Raw genomic sequence first — 20,833 nt, forward strand, 5'->3', positions numbered from 1 at the left:
TAGTGAGCAGGGTTGAAGCTATTTTGATAACAGAAGAATCAAATATTTCTCTTTCTCAGCTTGGAAACAGTACGTGTACTCACAGTAGAGTACTGTGTCTCCGAATTAATGCCTGAGTTTGGGAGGTGTGGGTGTGTTTGACATAATAGTCACTTACTGGACCCCAGGAAGAATTAGGGGGGAATATCTCCAAGGGAATTGGACTTGGAACACCTACACCCATCGTGGACTCTCTTGCTAAAGTCATATTCTAAATAGAATGGGTAATTTATGCTTGGGAAAATGTTTGGCTTAGGAAAAGAGGATGGATCTTAATATATGAGACCAACTCCTGTGAGCAGGGCATGGGATTTCCTGAAAGGGGGTAGAGATATTAAAGACAATTTTAAAGAAGGAAATTTGAACAGAACTGATACTCTCAGGGAGAAAAGCAGATATGAAGACGAGGAACAACGCTAGCGATTTGGCTGTGTTCAAGAGGGAACCCCTTGCAGTGGTTTATAGTCTTTTGATACTTTTGCATTTAAGAGTTAGGTCCAGATGCATGTAACAGAAAACCAAAAATAACAGTGCCTTAAACTAGATAAAAATTTATTTATCATGCAAAAGAAGCCTAGAAGTAATGGTTTCAGGGCTGTTATGGCACTCCATGTTCATCAAAGATCCAGTCTCCTTTTTGTTCTATTATGTGAGTATATGGCTTTCAGTCTTAAGGTCACAAAATGTCTGGAAGCCCTTTAAAGAAGTTTTCCCAAAGTCCTCCCCTACATCTTCCGCTTACCTCATTAGCCATAATTTGGTCACATGGACACCCCTAGTTGCAGGGGAGGCTTGAGAGATTCACTGCTTTTGCTGGGCATACTGCCACCTCTAATAATAGAGATATACTGTTAATAAGAAGTGGAGAATGTCTAATGGGTAGGCAGTTGACATAGCAGTTGTTATATAAAGTTATTATTTATATAGATATAGATATAGATATATAGATAGTAATTCCCTCATATAAACCTCAATTCTTTGTCAAAGAGTTGTGTGGGGATGGTGTAGTAAACAAACCAATGGGCTTCCCTGGTGGTACAGTGGTTAAGAATCCACCTGCCAATGCAGGGGACATGGGTTCGAGCCCTGGTCCGGGAAGATCCCACATGCTGTGGAGCAACTAAGCCCATGCGCCACAACTACTGAGCCTGCGCTCTAGAGCCCGCAAGCCACAACTACTGAGACCACGTGCCACAACTACGGAAGCCCATGCGCCTAGAGCCTGTGCTCCGCAACAGAAGCCACCACAATGAGAAGCCCATGCACCACAACGAAGAGTAGCCCCTGCTCACCGCAACTAGAGAAAGCCCACACACAGCAACAAAGACCCAATGCAGCCAAAAATAAATAAATATTTTTTAAAAGGAAAACATCCCAAAAAACAAGCCAACAGAGCAAAAAAGTGGAATATGGCATGGTCCACACACCCACTCCACTACTTGCACTCATGAGAGGGAGCAGTTGTCTGCTGAGGGAACTGTTTCCTAGAATTCTACAAGATGGCCAAGCTGCAAAGTGAGGAAAACTCAGTGTGCCTTTGAGCAGGGGGAGAATTAGAAAGCTAGGTGGGAGACTCAGGAGGGTTCTGAGACAAGCTCCCCAACCCCAAACTTTCTTTCATATGTTATAGGAGAAAGTTCACCCTTGAAGGAGCTATGGAAAGGGGAAGGCTAGTTCCGCTCGTGGTTGCAAGATTGATGCAGCTGTTCCAAGCATCACATCCAGAAATAACAATAGAAGAAAAGAGGCAATCTATTCTGTGGTCTCTTTAAGAAAGAAAAAACTTTAAGAAAATCTTTCCCAGCAGACCTCACATTTGCCAGAACTAGAAAACATCAGCTGCTAAACAAGGCATTGACTGGTGAACAATGATGTACACACAAAGGCTTTTATTGCAATATTGTTTATAATATAGACAATATTGAAACACCTTAAAATGTCCATCACAAATGGTAAAATTAATATGGAGTATATTCATGTAAAAGAAAACTATGCACCTAAGATAGGCTGGGAACTGGGATGTGGGACCCTTTACTGGACAAATGTCTCCTCCAGCAACAGAATACAGAGAAACTATAAGGGACTAAAAATAACTGCATGCATGGCAGTGGAGTGATTAAGAACAATATTACAAAAAGGCCACAAACCGACTGCCACTTGTGAAGTGCCTGGAGCAGAAGCAGGGTACTGCGCATGATCCCTGCACACAGCACCACCACGGGGGTGGGCAGACCATCTAAGCCGCCCCTCCTGCCCGATTCACCATCTGCCCCTACCCTCGCTCTATTTAAGGAACCAGCCCACCCTCCTTGGAGAGTGAGCAAGGGCACCTGTTTCTTGTTTTCACTCCCAATAAAGCCTTGCCTGAATTTCTCCTCTGGCCTCTTATCAATTTCTATTGATTAAAGAGTCCAAGGACCCAGGTTGGTAACACACCTATTAAAAAAAAAAGTTAAGGTGAACTTTTGGGTATAAACTTGGAAAGATGTTTATGATACATTAAGTAAAACAAAAAAAGTTTCCAAAACAATAGAATATATATAATTTCCCCTATGCTTTTTTAAAATCAATCAAAATCTATATAAAAATTTCGAAGTCTTAAAGGATACATGCCGAACCGTTAACAATGATTATCTCTGAAGGGTGATATTAGAAACTTTCACTTTCTTTAGTTGTTGGAATAATGTATTATCAGAAAAATATAGACATTAAAATACAGCAATGAAGTTAATATCCAACATTTACTAATTAAATGACTGGCAACAATTCACTGAGCAATAAAAGGTGCAGTTAGGGGTCCTATTGGGAAGATTTGGTACCTTGTCAGAAGCAACTGCTATACCCTCAAAACCCCAAGGATTTCCCTTGGGGTGAAAGGAATGGAAAGTTTCAACAGATCCCTGACTCTTCCAATGCGCTTGAAAGCATCTGCTGTTAGTCACATTGGGTTGCTGGCCTTTGACCAGCAGTTAGTAATTTTATATTTGACTGAGGAAGCCTAGAATATCTTAAAAAGCAAGTTGAAAAATCACAACGGCAAATTACAACACACTAAAGCAGTGTTTTCCAAATGGTAGGTTATGATACAAGAATGAGGCATTGAAATAACTTTGTAGGTTATGATCAACTGAAAAAAACAAAAAACAAAAAACGGGGTACTACATAATAGATTCAAATAAAATAGAAAACCGTGTACAGGGTCTGGATGAGAAATTTATGTATGTGGGCTGTGGTCAACAAATCTGAATTCTACACTGCATTCTACACTTTAAGAAAATATACCCTTATGCAAGGTCAGGGTTAGAAGAGTCCTAATTTGACAGTAAGATTAAACTTGTTTTCAGTGTCATATCCTTTGATATTTCAATTCAAGTTGGCATTTTCACTCTCCTATGTATTTGAAAAGCACTTTTTAAAATTGGAGAATTAAACTTAATAGGCTTTTTTTTGGCTGTGCCACGCGGCTTGTGGGATCTTCGTTCCCCGACCAGGGATCAAACCCCCACCCTCGGCAGTGAGAGCGCAGAGTCCTAACCACTGGGCCGCCAGGGAAGTCCCAAACTTGATAGACTGTATTTATTTATTTATTATTTATTTATTTGGCTGCGCCAGGTCTTAGTTGTGGCACGCCGGATCTTTGTTGTGGCATGCGGGATCTTTTGTTGCGGTGCTTGGGCTCAGTAGTTGTGGCGCAAGGGCTTAGTTGCCCCACAGCATGTGGGATCTCAGTTCCCTGACCAGGGATCGAAACTGGAAGGCGGATTCTTAACCACTGGACCACCAGGGGAGTCCCTTGATAGACTTTAGAAGTCACAAAAAGTGAAGATAAGTTTGACTATTTATGACAATTTGTTCTAATGATAAAAAGTATTTCTTTAAGGAATTTAAAATTTATGCCTCCTCTTATTTCCCCTTTATGAGGGTCCTATAAGGAACCTCATGCTATTTTTGGCTTAATCCAAGTCAGATTATAACGTCACAATATTGTTAATAAATTAACATTTTGCGTATTGTATAACTGTGAATTTTAAAATACCAGTGCCATCTAGTGGTTACTCTCAAGAAGTTTCCTCTCTCTTGGTTATACACTCAAGAGTGGAATTGCTCTTTTGTAGGTAGATACCCAGTAGCTGGTAACCATACTTTAACCTTTGGGGAAACTGCAAAACTGTTTTCCAAAGTGACTGTGCCATTTTACATTCCCACCAGCAATGTATGAGGGTTCCAATTTCTCTACATCTTGGCCAACACTTAGTATTTTCCATCTTTTCTATTATAGCAATCCTAGTGGATGTAAAGTGGAATCTCACTGGTTTTGATTTGTATTTCCCTAATAACTATTGCTGTTGGGCATCTTTTCATGTGCTTGCTTGTTCGTTTATCTTCTTTGGAGAAATGTCTATTGAGGTCCTTTGCTCACGTTTAAATTGGAGGTTCATCTTTTTGTTGCTGAGTTGTAAAAGTTCTTTATAGATTCTGGATACTAGACATTGTCAGATATATGATTTGCAAATATTTTCTTTCATTCTGTAGGTTGCCTTCACTTTCTTGAATGAGTGGAGAGTAAGCTTTTTCATCTAACAGTCCCTATCAACACACTCTCTAAAACACCTAACATTTACAATAGTCTAAAGAACTCATTAGTGGGGACTTCCCTGGCGGTCCAGTGGTTAAGAATCTGGGCTTCCACTGCAGGGGGCACACGTCTGATCCCTGGTCGGGGAACTAAGAGCCCCTATGCCGGCCAGTGCGGCCAAATAATAAATAAATATGAAGATAACCTTTAAGGAAAAAAAAAACCCACCACATTGATTACTCCTTGTTCTTCTACATAAGCAGAGAACGTGCCTTTTTTTGCCCCACTGTATCTCCAGTGACCAGCACCCACTCGGTGCTAATATTTCTTGAATAAGTAAATTCCTCCGGAGTCTCTAAGGACCGTATCACAGATCTCAAATTCAAATGCCTATGAGACTGGCAAGTGATATAAATGAATAAATAGACGTTTAGGGCTTGTAATAAAAGAGAGAGTACATATCCTATTTCCAGGTTACTTTCTTTTTTTTTTTTTCCGGGTTACTTTATCTACTCACATAACCTCATCATCCTGCTCTACCTCTTCAAAATAGAATTTCTTCACGTCTACCTAAAAATATTATGCCGGTCTCTAGTTCATTAGAGTAGCTGAGTTATGTCCAAGGTATACTACCAAAAGCAATACCGGCTCCCAGAATTCACCTTATTCCACCACTGAGTCTGGGAATTTCCTCGCCGAGATATTGGCTAAGAGTCGAAAAATCAGAGTTAACTTAGTTCTTCGGTGCGACTATTGCAGATCTCTGATCCAGAAGCTGCCCCTCACCACAGAGCTGTTTATCTATAGTCCGGCCGGCTTTAGTCCAGATTTCGCGGGAGAGTCGAAATGCGCCGCTGGCCGGAAGAGTGCTTATCTGCCCAGGAAAAGCGTTCCTAAGAGGGGCCTCCGAGGGCGCGCGTGCAGCTGGGCAGGCGTCCAGGTGCCGGCGTGGACGGCGAGGGGACCGAGAGCCAAAGTCCGCTGAGAAGCCGCACCTCAGCCCTCAAGGTCCCTGGTGCACGACTCAAACGCCCCCCACGCCCCCAACCCGGCAAAGGAACTCAGCGCTGCGGCTAGGAACCCTTCACAGGCCGGGGAAAGGTGTACTCAGCGGCTGACGCGTCCAGCATTCTAGCCGCGGGCTGGAGACCAATTGTCACCGTAGAGCCCCCGCAAGAGAGGCGGGGCGGAGTCGTCTCTCACAGCGCTTGCGCTTAGGGTCGGTTTCCAGGGGCCAGGCAGGCGGGAGGCGGAAACCAGCGCCGAGCGCCACGGAGGCCCACTGCGTGCGCAGGCGCACTCAGCCACCTTTCGTTTCTTGGAGCGCCCAATTACCCCGCAGACCTCGGGGCGGGGCCAAGTGCGGGGAGAAGTCATCCTCTCAGTATCCGCTCGCTGAGGCCGTTGTCGCCACCGCCTCCAATCTGCAACAGTCATGTTGCCCAACACGGGGTAAGGGGAATCGGGAGCCGTGGGGAAGAAACCCCGCCGGGCGAAGTGGATGGCATGGGTGGCCCGGCCCCCGCGGTGGGAGGGTTAATGAAGCTGCCCGGCGAGGTCTGGAACGCTGGTCCGCGCTGGACACAGTGTTCCTCGGATCTGCGGTAACTTGTGAAAAGTAACGCAGAGTTGTGTACTTCAGGGTGGCAGTCATGTTACAATCTCTTCCACAGGTAAAGGATCCAGAGTGAGGTGTCCCGCCGACCCCAAGGCGGGTCCCACTTTGGGTTTAGCCGTAGCTGCGTGCCTTGCCGAAGGCCGCGAGTTCTAGGTGAAAGGTCGCTGGAACACTGGTGTGCCTAATGAGTCTCCACTTATTCGGAACGCTCGATTCTGGAAGAAGAAAATAATGGGGTGTTTAAAAAGGAATTTCAAATTAGTAACAAACTAAACTAATCTTAAAATATGGGTATCTTTGGGGGGGACTTTTTTTCACTTTTAAAAGATATGTAGTTGTAAAATACACATAAGGAAAAATTTGCCACCTTAACCATTTTTAAGTGTACGGTTGGTTAAGTAGTGTTAAGTATGTTTGCATTGTTGTGCAACCAATTTGCAGAACTTTTTCGACTTGAGAAACAAACTCTATACCAGTTAAACTACTCCTCCACCCCCGTCTCATTCTGTTTTGTTTCTATACTGTATGGGTGTTTTGAGCTGAGTGCCAAGTCCGTTTTGTAATTTGCTTGAAACATATAGGTACGTTGCCAAAACACTTAAACAGCTCAGAAGGTTGAGTTTCCTTATCCTTAACTTTCAGCCTCCTACTTACTCTCTGGTAGGTTTCCAAAAATATTCTGTGCATTTATAAATATATTTGGGTACAGAGTCCTAAACACACACACACACACCCCACTTTAAAAAATAGTAGCAAAGTCCCTTCTGGGCCTTTTTAGCTAATTTTAGCTGGGTATTTTTAGCTAATATGTCTTGGAACATATTTTCAGTACATGTTGATCTTCCTCCCTTTTAATAGTTACATGGTGTTCTGTTTGTTTAACCAACAAACAATCATTGGATACCAGATCATTTCTAGTTTTTTGTTACTCCGTCTTTGCTGCAATGATTATCCTTGTATTCACCTGTCTGCACATATTTGAGTGTATCCATATGATAAATTCTTGGAAATGAAGCTGTTGGATCAAAGAGTATAGGTAATTAAAATTTTGATAGCTAATACCAATAGCCTTCCAAAGAGATTGCACATCCAAAAGGATGAATGAGATTTCCTAGTCCAACACGTTGGCAAACAGCAAAATGTTTGATAATAAAAATACTTGTTTTGATAATAAAAATCTAACTAGAGAAAAAAATGGCACCTCATTATAGTTAAAATTTGTATCAAAGAGTGAGGATGAGGATCTTTTTATATGTTTAAAGCAGCAGTTCTCATCAAGGAGCAATTTTGACCCCCATAGGACATTTGGCAATATCTGGGAACATTTTTGATTGTCACAATTGAGGGGGGTTGCTACTGGTGTCTAATAGGTGGAGTCCAGAGATGCTGGTAAACATAATGGACAGCATAGCCCCCTTCAACAAAGAATTATCTTGTCCAAAATGTCTTTAGTAGTGTAGAGATTGAGAAATCCTGGTTTAAAGCCAGCTGTGTATCTTTTTCTTTGCCTGGCTTACACAATTAGGTTTTTGGTTGATCTCTAAGCTCTCTAGTGTAAAAATATTTGTTCTATATCATATGTGTTAGAAATGTTTTTCTCTGTTTTTTTCATTGCATCGAGTTTGACTATCCAGTTTGTTTACCATGCAGAAACATGTCCTTTTATCAAGTCAGAGTTATCAGTCTATTCTTTTTTTTTTTTGGCTGCACCCTGTGGCATGCGGATCTTAGTTCCCTGACCAGGGATGAACCTGCGCCCTTGGCAGTGAAAGCACGGAGTCCTAACCACTGGACGGCCAGGGAATTCCCCTCAATCTATTCTTTTAAAGTTTTTGTGTTTTTGTGACAAAGCTATAAGGCCATCTTAAACTAAGTTTTTTGTTTTATAATTTTTAAGTATTCTTTTAGTATTTCTGTGGGGTTTTTTCCCCACTCAGATTTTTATCTACCTGAAATGAAATACTGTTTTGCATACTATTTTGGCATAGGAGGTGAGTTAGGAAACCCACTTATTTTGGTTCAGATGGCTGGCTGTGCAGTTGTTCCAGCACCATTGGCTGACTAGTTATTTTTTTCTTTCTATTAGAAATTCCACCTCTGAATTCTTGTATATCTAGGGGTCTTTTTTAAAATTCTATTACGTTGGTCTGTCTATTCATGTAACAGTACTAAACTATTTTAATTGCTCTAGTTTTATAAAATGCTTTAGTCTCTTGGAAAGCTAGTTCCTGCCTCATTTGGATTTCTTCTCAGAATTTTAAGTGATTGTTTTTCTTTCCTAAAACAGATAAAAGTTTCATCACATTTACCATGATTTTGAGGTCCCAGAGAATTTTGGTAAATTGTAGTGTAGGTTAACTCTACTTCAGCAAGTTTTAGGCGTCTACCAATAGTACTGAGGAATTTGGAACCTTTTTTCTTTCTTGCCTTCTATACTCTGGTTCTAATGCTTTACAGATGGAGGAGTTCCTTAGTAGTACTAAGGCCCGGTCTTCAGGTTAAGAGGAAAGCTGCCTTTGCCCTTCTTTCTGCCAATTCCTGAGACCTTGAGCATGAAAATGTCCTTTATCCTACTGGGAATGAATCCAACTAAACCAAAGGCAAAGGGGTAGACCTTTTTTTTTTTCTCTCTTTGCTTCCTCATTTCTTTTTTTTTTTTAAATTTATTAAAAAATTTGTTTTTATTTATTTATTTTATTGAAGTATAGCTTATTTATAATGTGTTAATTTCTGCTGTATAGCAAAGTAATTCAGTTATATATATATCACACACATGCATTCTTTTTCATATTCTTTCCCATTATGGTTTATCACAGGATATTGAATATAGTTCCCTGTGCTATATAGAACCTTGTTGTTTATCCATCCTGTATATAATAGTTTGCATCTGCTAGGGATAGGGCTTTTTAAAGCAACAATTGGGACATTTCCATCTAAATACTCACGTTTAAAAAAATCATTTTAACACTCTATGCATACTCCCTTTTGTATAAAAAGAAGGGAAAATTATACACACATACACACATGATGTGTCTTATGTATGTGTGTGTGTTTGCATATTTTTCAAAACAAAAATATGAGGAGGATAAGCTAGAAATTAAGGAATCTAGTTATAGGCAAGGGATTGAACTTCTTTGAATATACACATTCATAAGTTTTGACTTTTAAATCATGTACATGTTTTACAACATCCCTCATCAAAGATGAGGGCAAAGAGGTAAGCTAAAATGGAATGCTACCATAAACAGAGGAACTTAACTATATGTTGTTTTTCACATAAACATACATAGAAAAATAATTCAATTAATTCTTTTTTATACTTTTAGCTCTCCAATTAAAGATTGTTTATTTGCTTATCTATTTATTTATTATTTATTTTGGCTGCGCCAGGTCTTAGTTGCAGCACGCAGGATCTTTGTTGCAGCATGCAGGCTTCTTAGTTGCGGCACGAATAATTTTAACATAGTAATTTGTACACTCTTAGAGGGGTTTGCTCTAAAGACAAAAAGAGTGCAAAGAGGGACTGCCCTGGTGGTGCAGTGGATAAGACTCCACGCTCCCAATGCAGGGGACCCAGGTTTGATCCCTGGTCAGGGAACTAGATCCCACATGCATGCCGCAACTAAGGAGCCCGCCTGCTGCAACTAAGACCCAGCGCAACCAAATAAATGAATAAATAAATAAATAATGAGAGGAGAATGGGGAGCATCTATGCAAAAAAGAGTATAACTTTAAAAGAAGAAAAAAGAGTGCAAAGAAATCTTGAACTTTACTTAGTAGATTTATTATTGGTAGTGGTATTAGTGTAGTGATTTGAATACTATTGTGTCTTATAGTATACAGTGTACCTATCTCTTGTTGGTCTGCTTCTTTAACAGAAGAACAGATGAGGATCCTTACTCCTCTCAGCCACGGGCGAGAGTGCTACTGGAGTCTTTTTCTATCCCCTAAACTGGCTCTGGGGGCTCTTGTCCTTTTTTCTTCCAGAAAGCCATGTCTCTGTCAGAATCCCATTCTTGTCAAAAAAACTGTTAAAGTCTTGGATTTCTGTTTATCGTATTTAACCTAGAAAGTTTAATATGTATGTAACTTACCAATGTCTAAAGTAAAAAAGTTTTACCATTTTCCCAAACAATACAAGTACCTAGAAAAGTTGAACTCCAGTCACTCAGTTTTTAACTTATGTTATTGTAACAATATATTTTAATTCTGTCTTTTTAACCTCCAAAATACTATTATTTATTATATTATTTATATTATTATAATCATCATTATAAATACTTTTTTAGATTTCCGTACTTAATTTACTAATATCTTTGGCTTTTATTCCTTCTAGCACCTCAGACCTTCAATCTGGGAACACTTTTCTTCTTTCTGTAGTAAATAAGGCATGAGAAAGAAAGAAAAAATATTTGGATTGGACTGAAAGAAACAATGCTGTCATTATTTGCAGATAATATGATTACATAGAAAACCAAAATAATGTATAACTAAATTATTAGTTTAATAAGAGTTTGACAAATTTTCAGTATACAAAAGTAAATGAGGAGAATTCAATTTGCACACAAGCAAAAATCAACAAGAAATATAGTACAATGGCAGTAAAAATGAGAAGTTCAAAATCCAGAATATGGGCTATACTACAGGACAAATGATCTATATTTTTCAGCCAATAAATGGCATAAAGAAAATGGAAAGGGGAGCTGTTATAGATTAAAAGAGACTTATAAGATATACAGGCATACCTAGTTTTATTGTTTTTAACCTTTATTGTGCTTTGCAGATATTGTGTGTTTTACAAACTGAAAGTTTGTGGCAACCGTGCTTTGATGGTTAGCATTTTTTAGCAATGAAGTATTTATTTAAGATATGTACATTTTTTTTAGACATAGTACTGTTGCACACTTAACAGAATACAGTGTAGACATAACATTTATATGCACTGGGAAACCAAAAAATTTGTGTGACTCGCTTTATTTCAATATTCACTTTATTGTAGTGGTTTGGAACTGAACTTAAAATATCTCGAGGTATGTCTGTAACAAATTAATGCAATGTGAAGTCCTGACAGGATCCTGATTTGATCAAACCAACTGTAAAAAGACATTTTTGAGATAGTTGTTAAACTTTGCATATGGATAGGTACTAGTTGATATTGAGGAATTATTGTCAATTTTTTTAGTTGTGATAATGATATTGTTATATAAAAGTTAGAAATGCATACTGAAGCATTTATAGGTGAGATTATATGACTTCTGAGATTGGCTTTCTGATTATCACTTTCAAATTTTGATAATTGTTGAATTGTTAAATAAAAATGGGAGCTTATTTTAGTATTTTCTCTATTTTTGAATATATTTGAAAACATCATAATAAAAATTTAAAAATGGTCTTTAAGCATCTTTGCGTTGTTAGTTGCAAGGGAAAGAATAGTAATTACACAGTGGAAAAATCTGATAACACCGTGGTTGGATGGCCAAAATTAACATTACATTTGATTACAGAGAGACACTGTGTAGTTTCAGGTGTGAAATAGAGAGAAATACCATGTTAATGGATTGGAGCACTCAGTGTCATAAAGATGTCAGTTCTTCCCACATTGAATTCTAGATTCAGTACAGTTTCTATCAAAATCCCAACTGATTTTGCTTGTGCAATTAAATAAGCTGATTCTAAAATACATGTGGAAAGACAAAGGTCCAAGTATATCCAAGAAAGCTGTTATATTTAAGACAGTGCAATCCATGTAGCCAAATGGAGCAGAATAGAGAGCCTAGATACAGATCTGTATATTTAGGGAGACTCAGTCTATGACAAAGCTGACATTAAAGATCTGTGGGAATGATGGACTTTTCAGACTGGGACAGTTGGTTAGCCATATGGGGGAAAATGTAGTTGGATCCCTACCTCAATTCCTATACAAAAATTCATTCTATGTAGATTAAAGACAAAAATTTAAAAGATAAACCATAAAATTTTTGGAAGAAAATTAATACAATTTTGGTTACAGATGGATTTCTTAACCCCAAAAGCATTGGCTGTAAAAGAAAAGATTCATAAATTCTGCTATATGAAAATAATTTCTGCTCATCAAAATATACTATAATTGTGAAAAGGAAGCCACAAATGAAAAGATTTTAAATCTTTAAAAGCTTGTAGACTTTTACGAGTCATTAGGAAAAAAGTCAACCATGTAGAAAGATGAGCAAAATAAATTAATACGAATTACTCAGAAGAAGGAACATAGTGACTATTAACATGAAAATGTATTCACCCTTATTAGTAATAAGGGAAATGTAAATTAAAACCATACTGAGATACTATTTCATATGTACCAGATTGTCAAAAATTTTAAATGTCTGACATCAAGTGTTGGGGAGGTGTGGAGCTGCAGGAACTCGTACTCATATATTGCTGCTGGTAGGAATATTAACCACTTTGAAGGAGGTTTGGCATTATTTGGGAAAGTTGAACTTCAGCATGTGTTTCAGTTACCTATTGCTTTAACAAACCACCCTAAAACTTAATGGTTTGAAATGACAATGCTTTATTATTATTCACACTTCTCTGGGTTGACTGGGTTCTTCTGCTCTATATAGTATAAGTTGAAGTCATTCATATGGCTCCTTTTAGCTGGATTCTTGACTGGGGCTGAAACATCCTAAATGACCTCTTACCCTCCAGGGCCTTTCTCCCATGGCCTCTCGTCAGTTGATAATCTGTCTCTCTTCTTTACAGCATAGCATTTGGCTTCCAGGAGAAAATGGAAACTACCAGCCATTTTATAGTGTGGTCTTGGAAATTCCAGAATATCATTTCATCATATTCTATTGCTCAAAAAAGTCATAAGGTGAACCCAGACTCAAGGGGAAGGGGAAAATATACTCCTTCTCTTGATGGAAGGGATGCCAAAGGATTTGTGGTCATGTTTAATCTACAACTGTGTCCTGTAATCCGGCAGTTTCACCCGTAGGTGTATGCCCTAGAGAAACTCACGCACATGTGACTGGAAAAAGTGTACAAGATTATTTTTAGCACCATTGTTCATAATAGAAAAAAAAAACCTGGAAACGATCCCCAAAGTCCATAAACAGTAGAATGAATAAGTACTTTATGGTATGGTCATATGTGAAATACTGTATATTAATTAAAGTAAGTGTAACTATTTGCACCAAAATATGGGTAAGTCTCCAAACCATGTTTTGTGAAAGAAGCAAGTCATAGAGTAACATATACTGTATGAATCTATTATATAAAGTTCAACATTAGGCAAAAATTAAACAGTTTATTGTTCAGATCATGGTTAGGCAAACTTTATCTGTAAAGGTCCAGATAGTAAATATTTTAGATTTCCTGGGCAAGAGGCAAAATTGGAGATACTATGTAGGTGTAAGAGATGTATCTATAACCTCACATATAAGAGATGTATGTATAATGAGAGAAAACCAATTTCCACGGTATTTTTTAATTGGTGAAATTCAAAATAAGTACTTCTTTTGTAATACATATCTACTAATGACAAGAATGAAATTCTTTTCTGGGGAGAAGGAAGAGTGTGTTGGTTTCCTAGGGCTGCCGTAACAAAATACCACCAATTGAGTGGCTTTAAACAAATTTATTTTCTTAAAGTTCTGGAGGCTGGAAGTATGAAGTCCAGGTGTTAGCAGGGCCATGCTCTGATATTCTGGGTAGAATTCTTCCTTACCTCTTCCTAGCTTCTGGTGATAGCTGGCAGTCCTTGTGTTCTTAGCTGCTTTGTTCCCATCTCTGCCTCTGTCATCATGTGGTATCCTCCTTGTGTGTCTGTCTTTACATAGTCTTTCTTCCTCTTAAAGAGACAGCAGTCATATTGGATTAAGGATCCACCCTACTCCAGTATGACCTCATTATAACTAATCACATCTGCAGCAACCCTGTTTCCAAATAAGGTCTCATTCGGGGGTACTGGAGGTTAAGACTTCAACATATCCTAACATTTTGGTAGATATAATTCAATCTGTGACAGGGAGGTACAATTGTATTTTGGTGAATACAGTTCAAGCCATAACAGGGAGATAATGTTTTGCTTAACTGGGGTTTAAAATTGGTGTTCCCTATCATCAAATTGATCATAAATGTTCATCTGTGAAAACGATTCTTCACTCTAGGACTATGCACAAAGCAGATGGAGGATTGGGTTTAGTCCTGGGCTTAGACATAGATATGTAAGTGTTAGGAATAGTAAAAAAACAAGGGAATGAGTAATAATATTTAAAGTAGTTGTGAGAGGAGATTGGTTCAAGATGGTGGAGTAGAAGGACATGCACTCACTCCCTCTTGGGAGAGCACTGGAATCACAACTACCTGCTGAATAATCATCGACAGGAAGACACTGGAAATCAACAAAAAAGATACTCCACATCCAAAGACAAAGGAGGAGCCGCAATGAGACGGTAGGAAGCGTGCAATCACAATAAAATCAAATCCCATAACTGCTGGGTGGGTGACTCACAAACTGGAGAATGATTATACCCCAGAAGTCCACCCACTTGAGTGAAGGTTCTGAGCCCCACATCAGGCTTCCCAACCTGGGGGTCTGGCAACGAGAGGAGGAATTCCCAGAGAATCAGACTTTGAAGGCTAGTGGGATTTGATTGCAGGACTTCGACAGGACTGGGGGGAACAGAGACTCCACTCTTGGAGGGCACACACAAAGTAGTGTGCACACCAGGACCCAGCAGTAGGAGCAATGACCCCATAGGAGACTGAACCAGACCTACCTGCTAGTGTTAGACGGTCTCCTGCAGAGGCAGGGGGCAGCTGTGACTCACTGCAGGGACAAGGACACTAGCAGTAGAAGTTCTGGGAAGTACACCCTGGCGTGAGCCCTCCGGGAGTGTGCCATTAGCCCCACCAAGGAGCCTGTGGGCTCCGGTGCTAGGTCGCCTCAGGCCAAACAACCAGTAGGAGGGAACTCAGCTGCACCCATCAGCAGACAAGTTTTACTGAGCTCTGCCTGCCAGGGCAATACCCAGCTCTACCCACCACCAGTTCCTTGCATCAGGAAGCTTGCACAACCCTCTTAGATAGCCTCATCCACCAGAGGGCAAACAGCATAAGCAAGAAGAACTACAATCCTGCAGCCTGTGGGAAAAAAAACACATTCACAGAAAGACAAGATGAAAAGGCAGAGGACTAGGTACCAGATGAAGGAACAAGATAACCCCACCCCCCCACCAAAAAAACTAAATGAAGTGGAGATAGGCAACCATTCAGAATAATGATACTGAAGATGATCCAGGACCTTGGAAAAAGAATGGAGGCAAAGATTGAGAAGATGCAAGAAATGTTTAACAAAGACCTAGAAGAGTGAAAGAACAAACACCTAGAAGAATTAAAGAACAAACAGATGAACAATACAATAACTGAAATTAAAAATACACTAGAAGGAATCAATAGCAGAGTAACTGAGGCAGAAGAACAGATAAGTGACCTGAAAGACAGAATGGTAGAATTCACTGCCGCAGAACAGAATAAAGAAAAAAGAATGAAAATAAATGAAGACCGCCTAAGAGATCTCGAGGACAACATTAAATGCACCAACATTCACATTATAGGGGTCCCAGAAGGAGAAGAGAGAGAGAAAGGACCCGAGAAAATATTTGAAGAGATTATAGTCAAAAACTTCCCTAACATGGGAAAGAAAATAGCCACCCAAGTCCAGGAAGCCTGGAGAGTTCCAGGCAGGATAAACCCAAGGAGAAACACACTGAGACACATAGTAAACAAATTGATAAAAAAGACAAACATTATTAAAAGCAACAAGGGAAAAACGACAAAGGACATACAAGGGAACTCCCATAAGGTTAACAGCTGATTTCTCAGCAGAAACTCTACAAGCCAGAAGGGAGTGGCACGATATTTAAAGTGATGAAAGGGAAGAACTGACAACCATGATTACTCTGTCTGGCAAGGATCTCATTCAGATTCGACCGAGAAATCAAAGCTTTGCAGACAAGCAAAAGCTAAGAGACTTCAGCACAGCACCACCAAACCAGCTTTACAACAAATGCTAAAGGAACTTCTCTAAGTGGAAAAAACAGAAGAAAAGGACCTACAAAAACTAAGCCCAAACAATTAAGAAAATGGTAATAGAAACATACATATTGATAGTTACCTTAAATGTGAATGGATTAAATGCTCCAACCAAAAGACACAGGCTTGCTGAATGGATACAAAAACAAGATCCATATATATGCTGTCTAAAAGAGACCCACTTCAGACCTAGGGATACATACAGACTGAAAGTGAGGGGATGGAAAAAGATATTCCATGCCAATGGAAATCAAAAGAAAGCCAGAGTAGCAATACTCATATCAGATAAAATAGACTTTAAAATAAAGAATGTTACAAGGGACAAGGAAGGACACTACATAATGATCAAGGTATCAATCCAAGAAGAAGATATAACAATTAGAAATATATATGCACCCAACATAGGAGCACCTCAATACATAAGGCAACTGCTAACAACTATACAAGAGGAAATTGACAGTAACAATAATACTGGGGGACTTTAACACCTCACACCAATGGACAGATCATCCAAACAGAAAATTAATAAGGAAACACAAGCTTTAAATGACACAAGAGACCAGATAGATTTAACTGATATTTATAGGACATTCCATCTGAAAACAGCAAATTACAGTTTCTTTTCAAGTGCTCATGGAACACTCTCCAGCATAGATCACATCTTGGGTCACAAATCAAGCCTTGGTAAATTTAATAAAATTGAAATCATAACCAGCATCTTTTCCGACCACAACGCTATGAGATTAGAAATCAATTGCAGGGAAAAAAACGTAGAAAACACACACATGGAGGCTAAACAATACCTTACTCAATAATCCAGAGATCACTGAAGAAATCAAAGAGGAAATCAAAATTACCTAGAGACAAATGACAATGAAAACACGACGATGGAAAACCTATGGAATGCAGCAAAAGCAGTTCTCATAGGGAAGTTTATAGCAATACAAACCTACCTCAAGAAACAAGAAAAATCTCAAACAATCTAACCTTACACCTAAAGGAACTAGAGAAAGAAGAACAAACAAAACCCAAATAGTAGAAGGAAAGAAATCATAAATATCAGAGGAGAAATAAATGAAATAGAAAACAATAGCAAAGACCAATAAAAGTAAAAGATGGTTCTTTGAGAAGATAAACGAAATTGATAAACCTTTAGCCAGACTCTTCAAGAAAAAGAGGGAGAGGACTGAAATCAATAAAATTAGAATTGAAAAAGGAGAAGTTACAACAGACACCTCAGAAATACAAAGCATCCTAAGAGACTAGTACAAGCAACTCTATGTCAATAAAATGGATGACCTGGAAGAAATGGACAAATTCTTAGAAAGGTATAACCTTCCAAGACTGAACCAGGAAGAAATAGAAAATATGAACAGACCAATCACAAGTAATAAAATTGAAGCTGATTAAAAATCTTCCAACAAAAGTCCAGGACCAGATGGCTTCACAGGTGAATTATATCAAACATTTAGAGAAGAGCTAACACCCATCCTTCTCAAACTCTTCCAAAAAATTGCAGAACACTCCCAAACTCATTCTACGAAGCCACCATCATGCTGATACCAAAACCAGACAAAGATACTACAAAAAAAGAAAATTTGAGACCAATATCACTCATGAATATAGATGCAAAAATCCTCAACAAAATACTAGCAAACAGAATCCAACAGCACATTAAAAGGATCATACGCCGTGATCAAGTGGAATTTACCCCAGGGATGCAAGGATTCTTCAATATATGCAAATCAATCAATGTGATACACCATATTAACAAATTGAAGAATAAAAACCACATGATCATCTCAATAGATGCAGAAAAAGCTTTTGACAAAATTCAACACCCATTTATGATAAAAACTCTCCAGAAAGTGGGCCTAGAGGGAACCTACTTCAACATGATAAAGGCCATATATGACAAACCCAGAGCAAACATCATTCTCAATGGTGAAAAACTGAAAGCATTTCCTCTGTGATCAGGAACAAGACAAGGATGTCCACTCTCACCACTATTATTCAACATAGTTTTGGAAGTCCTAGCCACAGCAATCAGAGACAAAAAAGAAAAGGAATCCAAGTTGGAAAAGAAGTAAAACTGTCACTGTTTGCAGATGACATGATACTATACATAGAGAACCCTAAAGGTGCCACCAGAAAACTACTAGAGCTAATCAATGAATTTGGTAAGGTTGCAGGGTACAAAATTAATGTGCAGAAATCTCTTGCATTCCTATACACTAACAACTAAAGATCAGAAGAGAAATTAAGGAAACAATCCCATTCACCACTGCAACAAAAAGAATAAAATACCTAGGAATAAATCTACCTAAGGAGGCCAAAGACCTGTACTCAGAAAACTATAAGACACTGATGAAAGAAAGCAAAGATGACACAAACAGATGTAGAGATATGCCATGTTCTTGGATTGGAAGAATCAATATTGTAAAAATGACTATACTACCCAAAGCAATCTACAGATTCAATGCGATCCCTATCAAGCTACCAATGACATTTTTCACAGAACTAGAACAAAAAATTTTACAATTTGTATGGAAACACAAAAGACCCCGAATAGCCAAAGTAATCTTGAGAAAGAAAAACGGAGCTGGAGGCATCAGGCTCCCTTACTTCAGACTATACTACAAAGCTACAGTAATCAAGGCAGTATGGTACTGGCTCAAAAACAAATATAGATCAATGGAACAGGATAGAAAGCCCAGAGATAAACCCACACACACATAGTCACCTTACCTTTGGCAAAGGAGGCAAGAATATACAATGGAGAGAAGACAGCCTCTTCAATAAGTGGTGCTGGGAAAACTGGACAGGTACATGTAAAAGAATGAAATTAGAACACTCCCTAACACCAGACACTTGTAGGACTTCCCTGGTGGCGCAGTGGTTAAGAATCCGCCTGCCAATGCAGGGGACATGGGTTCAATCCCTGGTCTGGGAAGATCCCACATGCCACGGAGCAACCAAGCCCGCAAGCGACAAGTACTGAGCCCGTGTGCCTAGAGCCCATGCTCTGCAACAAGAGAAGCCACTGCAGTGAGAAGCCCGCGCACCACAGTGAAGATTAGCCCCACTCGCCGCAACTAGAGAAAGCCCATGCACAGCAACAAAGACCCAACAGAGCCAGAAATAAGTAGATAAGTAAATTTATTTTTAAAAGTTAGCTCATTAAAAAAAAAAAAAGACACATGTGCCCCAATGTTCTTTGCAGCGCTACAATTTGCCAGGTCATGGGGGCAACCTAAATGTCCATCAACAGATGAATGGATAAAGAAGATGTGGTACATATATACAATGGAATATTACTCAGCCATAAAAAGGAATAAAATTGGGTCATTTGTAGAGACGTGGCTGGACCTAGAGACTGTCATACAGAGTGAAGTAAGTCCGAAAGAGAAAAACAACTACCGTATATTAACGCATATATGTGGAATCTAGAAAAATGTTACAGATGAACCGGTTTGCAAGGCATAAATAGAGACACAGATGTAGAGAACAAACATATAGACAAAGGGGGAAAGTGGAGTGGGGGTGATGGTGGTGGGATGAACTGGGAGATTGGGATTGACATAGATACACTAATATGTATAAAATAGATAACTAATATGAACCTGCTGTATAATAAATAAAAAAGTAGTTGTCACTTTGTGGGTCGGGAGGAAGAAGAAGGATAGTTAGAGAGGAATAGACAGGTGGCTTCTGGGGCGTTGGTAATATTCTACTTCTATTTCTTGGTATTTATCTTATTTTGTTCTTTAAACTATACACATTAGTTTATATGCTTTTTGTGTTTGCTATTTCACTAAAAATAGTTAACACCTCTGTCTCTTCCTCACTTCTCCACTCCCCTTCTTTCTTGCTAAACCATTTATTCCTTATTTTGAAATCCTCCCACTTTTACCTCTTAATTTGCTTCTAGAGTGTAATTCTCCAGATCTTGGCAAGAGCTTTATGTTCTTTTGTTAACAAGCCTACTTATCTGTTACCCCTGTCTTTGGTTACTGTCCCTTTTTCTCTTTGTCATTGTCACTTTTGCTGTCCTCTCCATCCTTCTCCTTAAACAAGCTTTTTATTTGCCTTTAGAAAGTAAACAAGAAAGTAGGTTTCCCTCACTGTTATCTGACTTTATACAGGTTTTCTTCTCATCTAACAACTGAATAATTAGAAGGTTAAAAGTTAAGGTGGGTAGATATAGAAAACTTAATGGACACAGAGAACTTTCCTCAGTACATTTGGATCACAGAATCTTTTGAACAATACCCTGAGTTCTTTGCCATCTTTCTACGTTTGTTTGTTTAACAGCATTACTGAGATGTAATTCACACACCACACAATTTACCCATTTAAAGTATACAATTAAGTGGTATACTATATTTTTTTAGTATATTCACAGAGTTGTGCAACTATTACCACAATCAATTTTAAACTATTTTCATCATCCCCAAAAGAAACCCCATACCCCTCAGCTGTCAACCCCCAAATCCCCCACCCCCAGTCCTAGGCAAACATTAATT

General features: G+C 38.9%; 1 protein-coding gene and 2 long non-coding RNA genes across 7 annotated transcripts in view; 2 read left to right on the top strand and 1 right to left on the bottom strand.

The window, feature by feature from the left end:
- HSDL2 (hydroxysteroid dehydrogenase like 2) overlaps nt 1-20,833 on the top strand; it is a 120,497-nt gene that overhangs the window by 21,437 nt on the left and 78,227 nt on the right. The window contains exon 1 of one of the 5 annotated variants that reach the window (XM_033427445.2): nt 5,100-6,067. The exons of the other annotated variants lie outside the window; for them this stretch is intronic. Coding sequence (XP_033283336.1) covers nt 6,051-6,067 — 17 coding nt within the window. The 5' untranslated portion in view covers nt 5,100-6,050. Of the gene's footprint in view, nt 1-5,099; nt 6,068-20,833 lie in introns of those variants that run through there. 5 annotated transcript variants of the gene reach the window in all.
- LOC125964669 (uncharacterized) lies at nt 1,914-13,985 on the bottom strand. The gene is made up of 3 exons (XR_007477905.1): nt 13,939-13,985; nt 10,515-10,607; nt 1,914-6,448 (listed from the first exon to the last, which is right to left on the bottom strand). It is a non-coding gene; the product is annotated as an uncharacterized LOC125964669 (long non-coding RNA).
- LOC125964659 (uncharacterized) lies at nt 6,444-16,272 on the top strand. Its single transcript, XR_007477895.1, has 2 exons — nt 6,444-8,841; nt 10,570-16,272. It is a non-coding gene; the product is annotated as an uncharacterized LOC125964659 (long non-coding RNA).

The sequence above is a fragment of the Orcinus orca genome, chromosome 6, assembly GCF_937001465.1.
Source record: "Orcinus orca chromosome 6, mOrcOrc1.1, whole genome shotgun sequence".
Lineage (NCBI taxonomy): Eukaryota > Metazoa > Chordata > Mammalia > Artiodactyla > Delphinidae > Orcinus > Orcinus orca.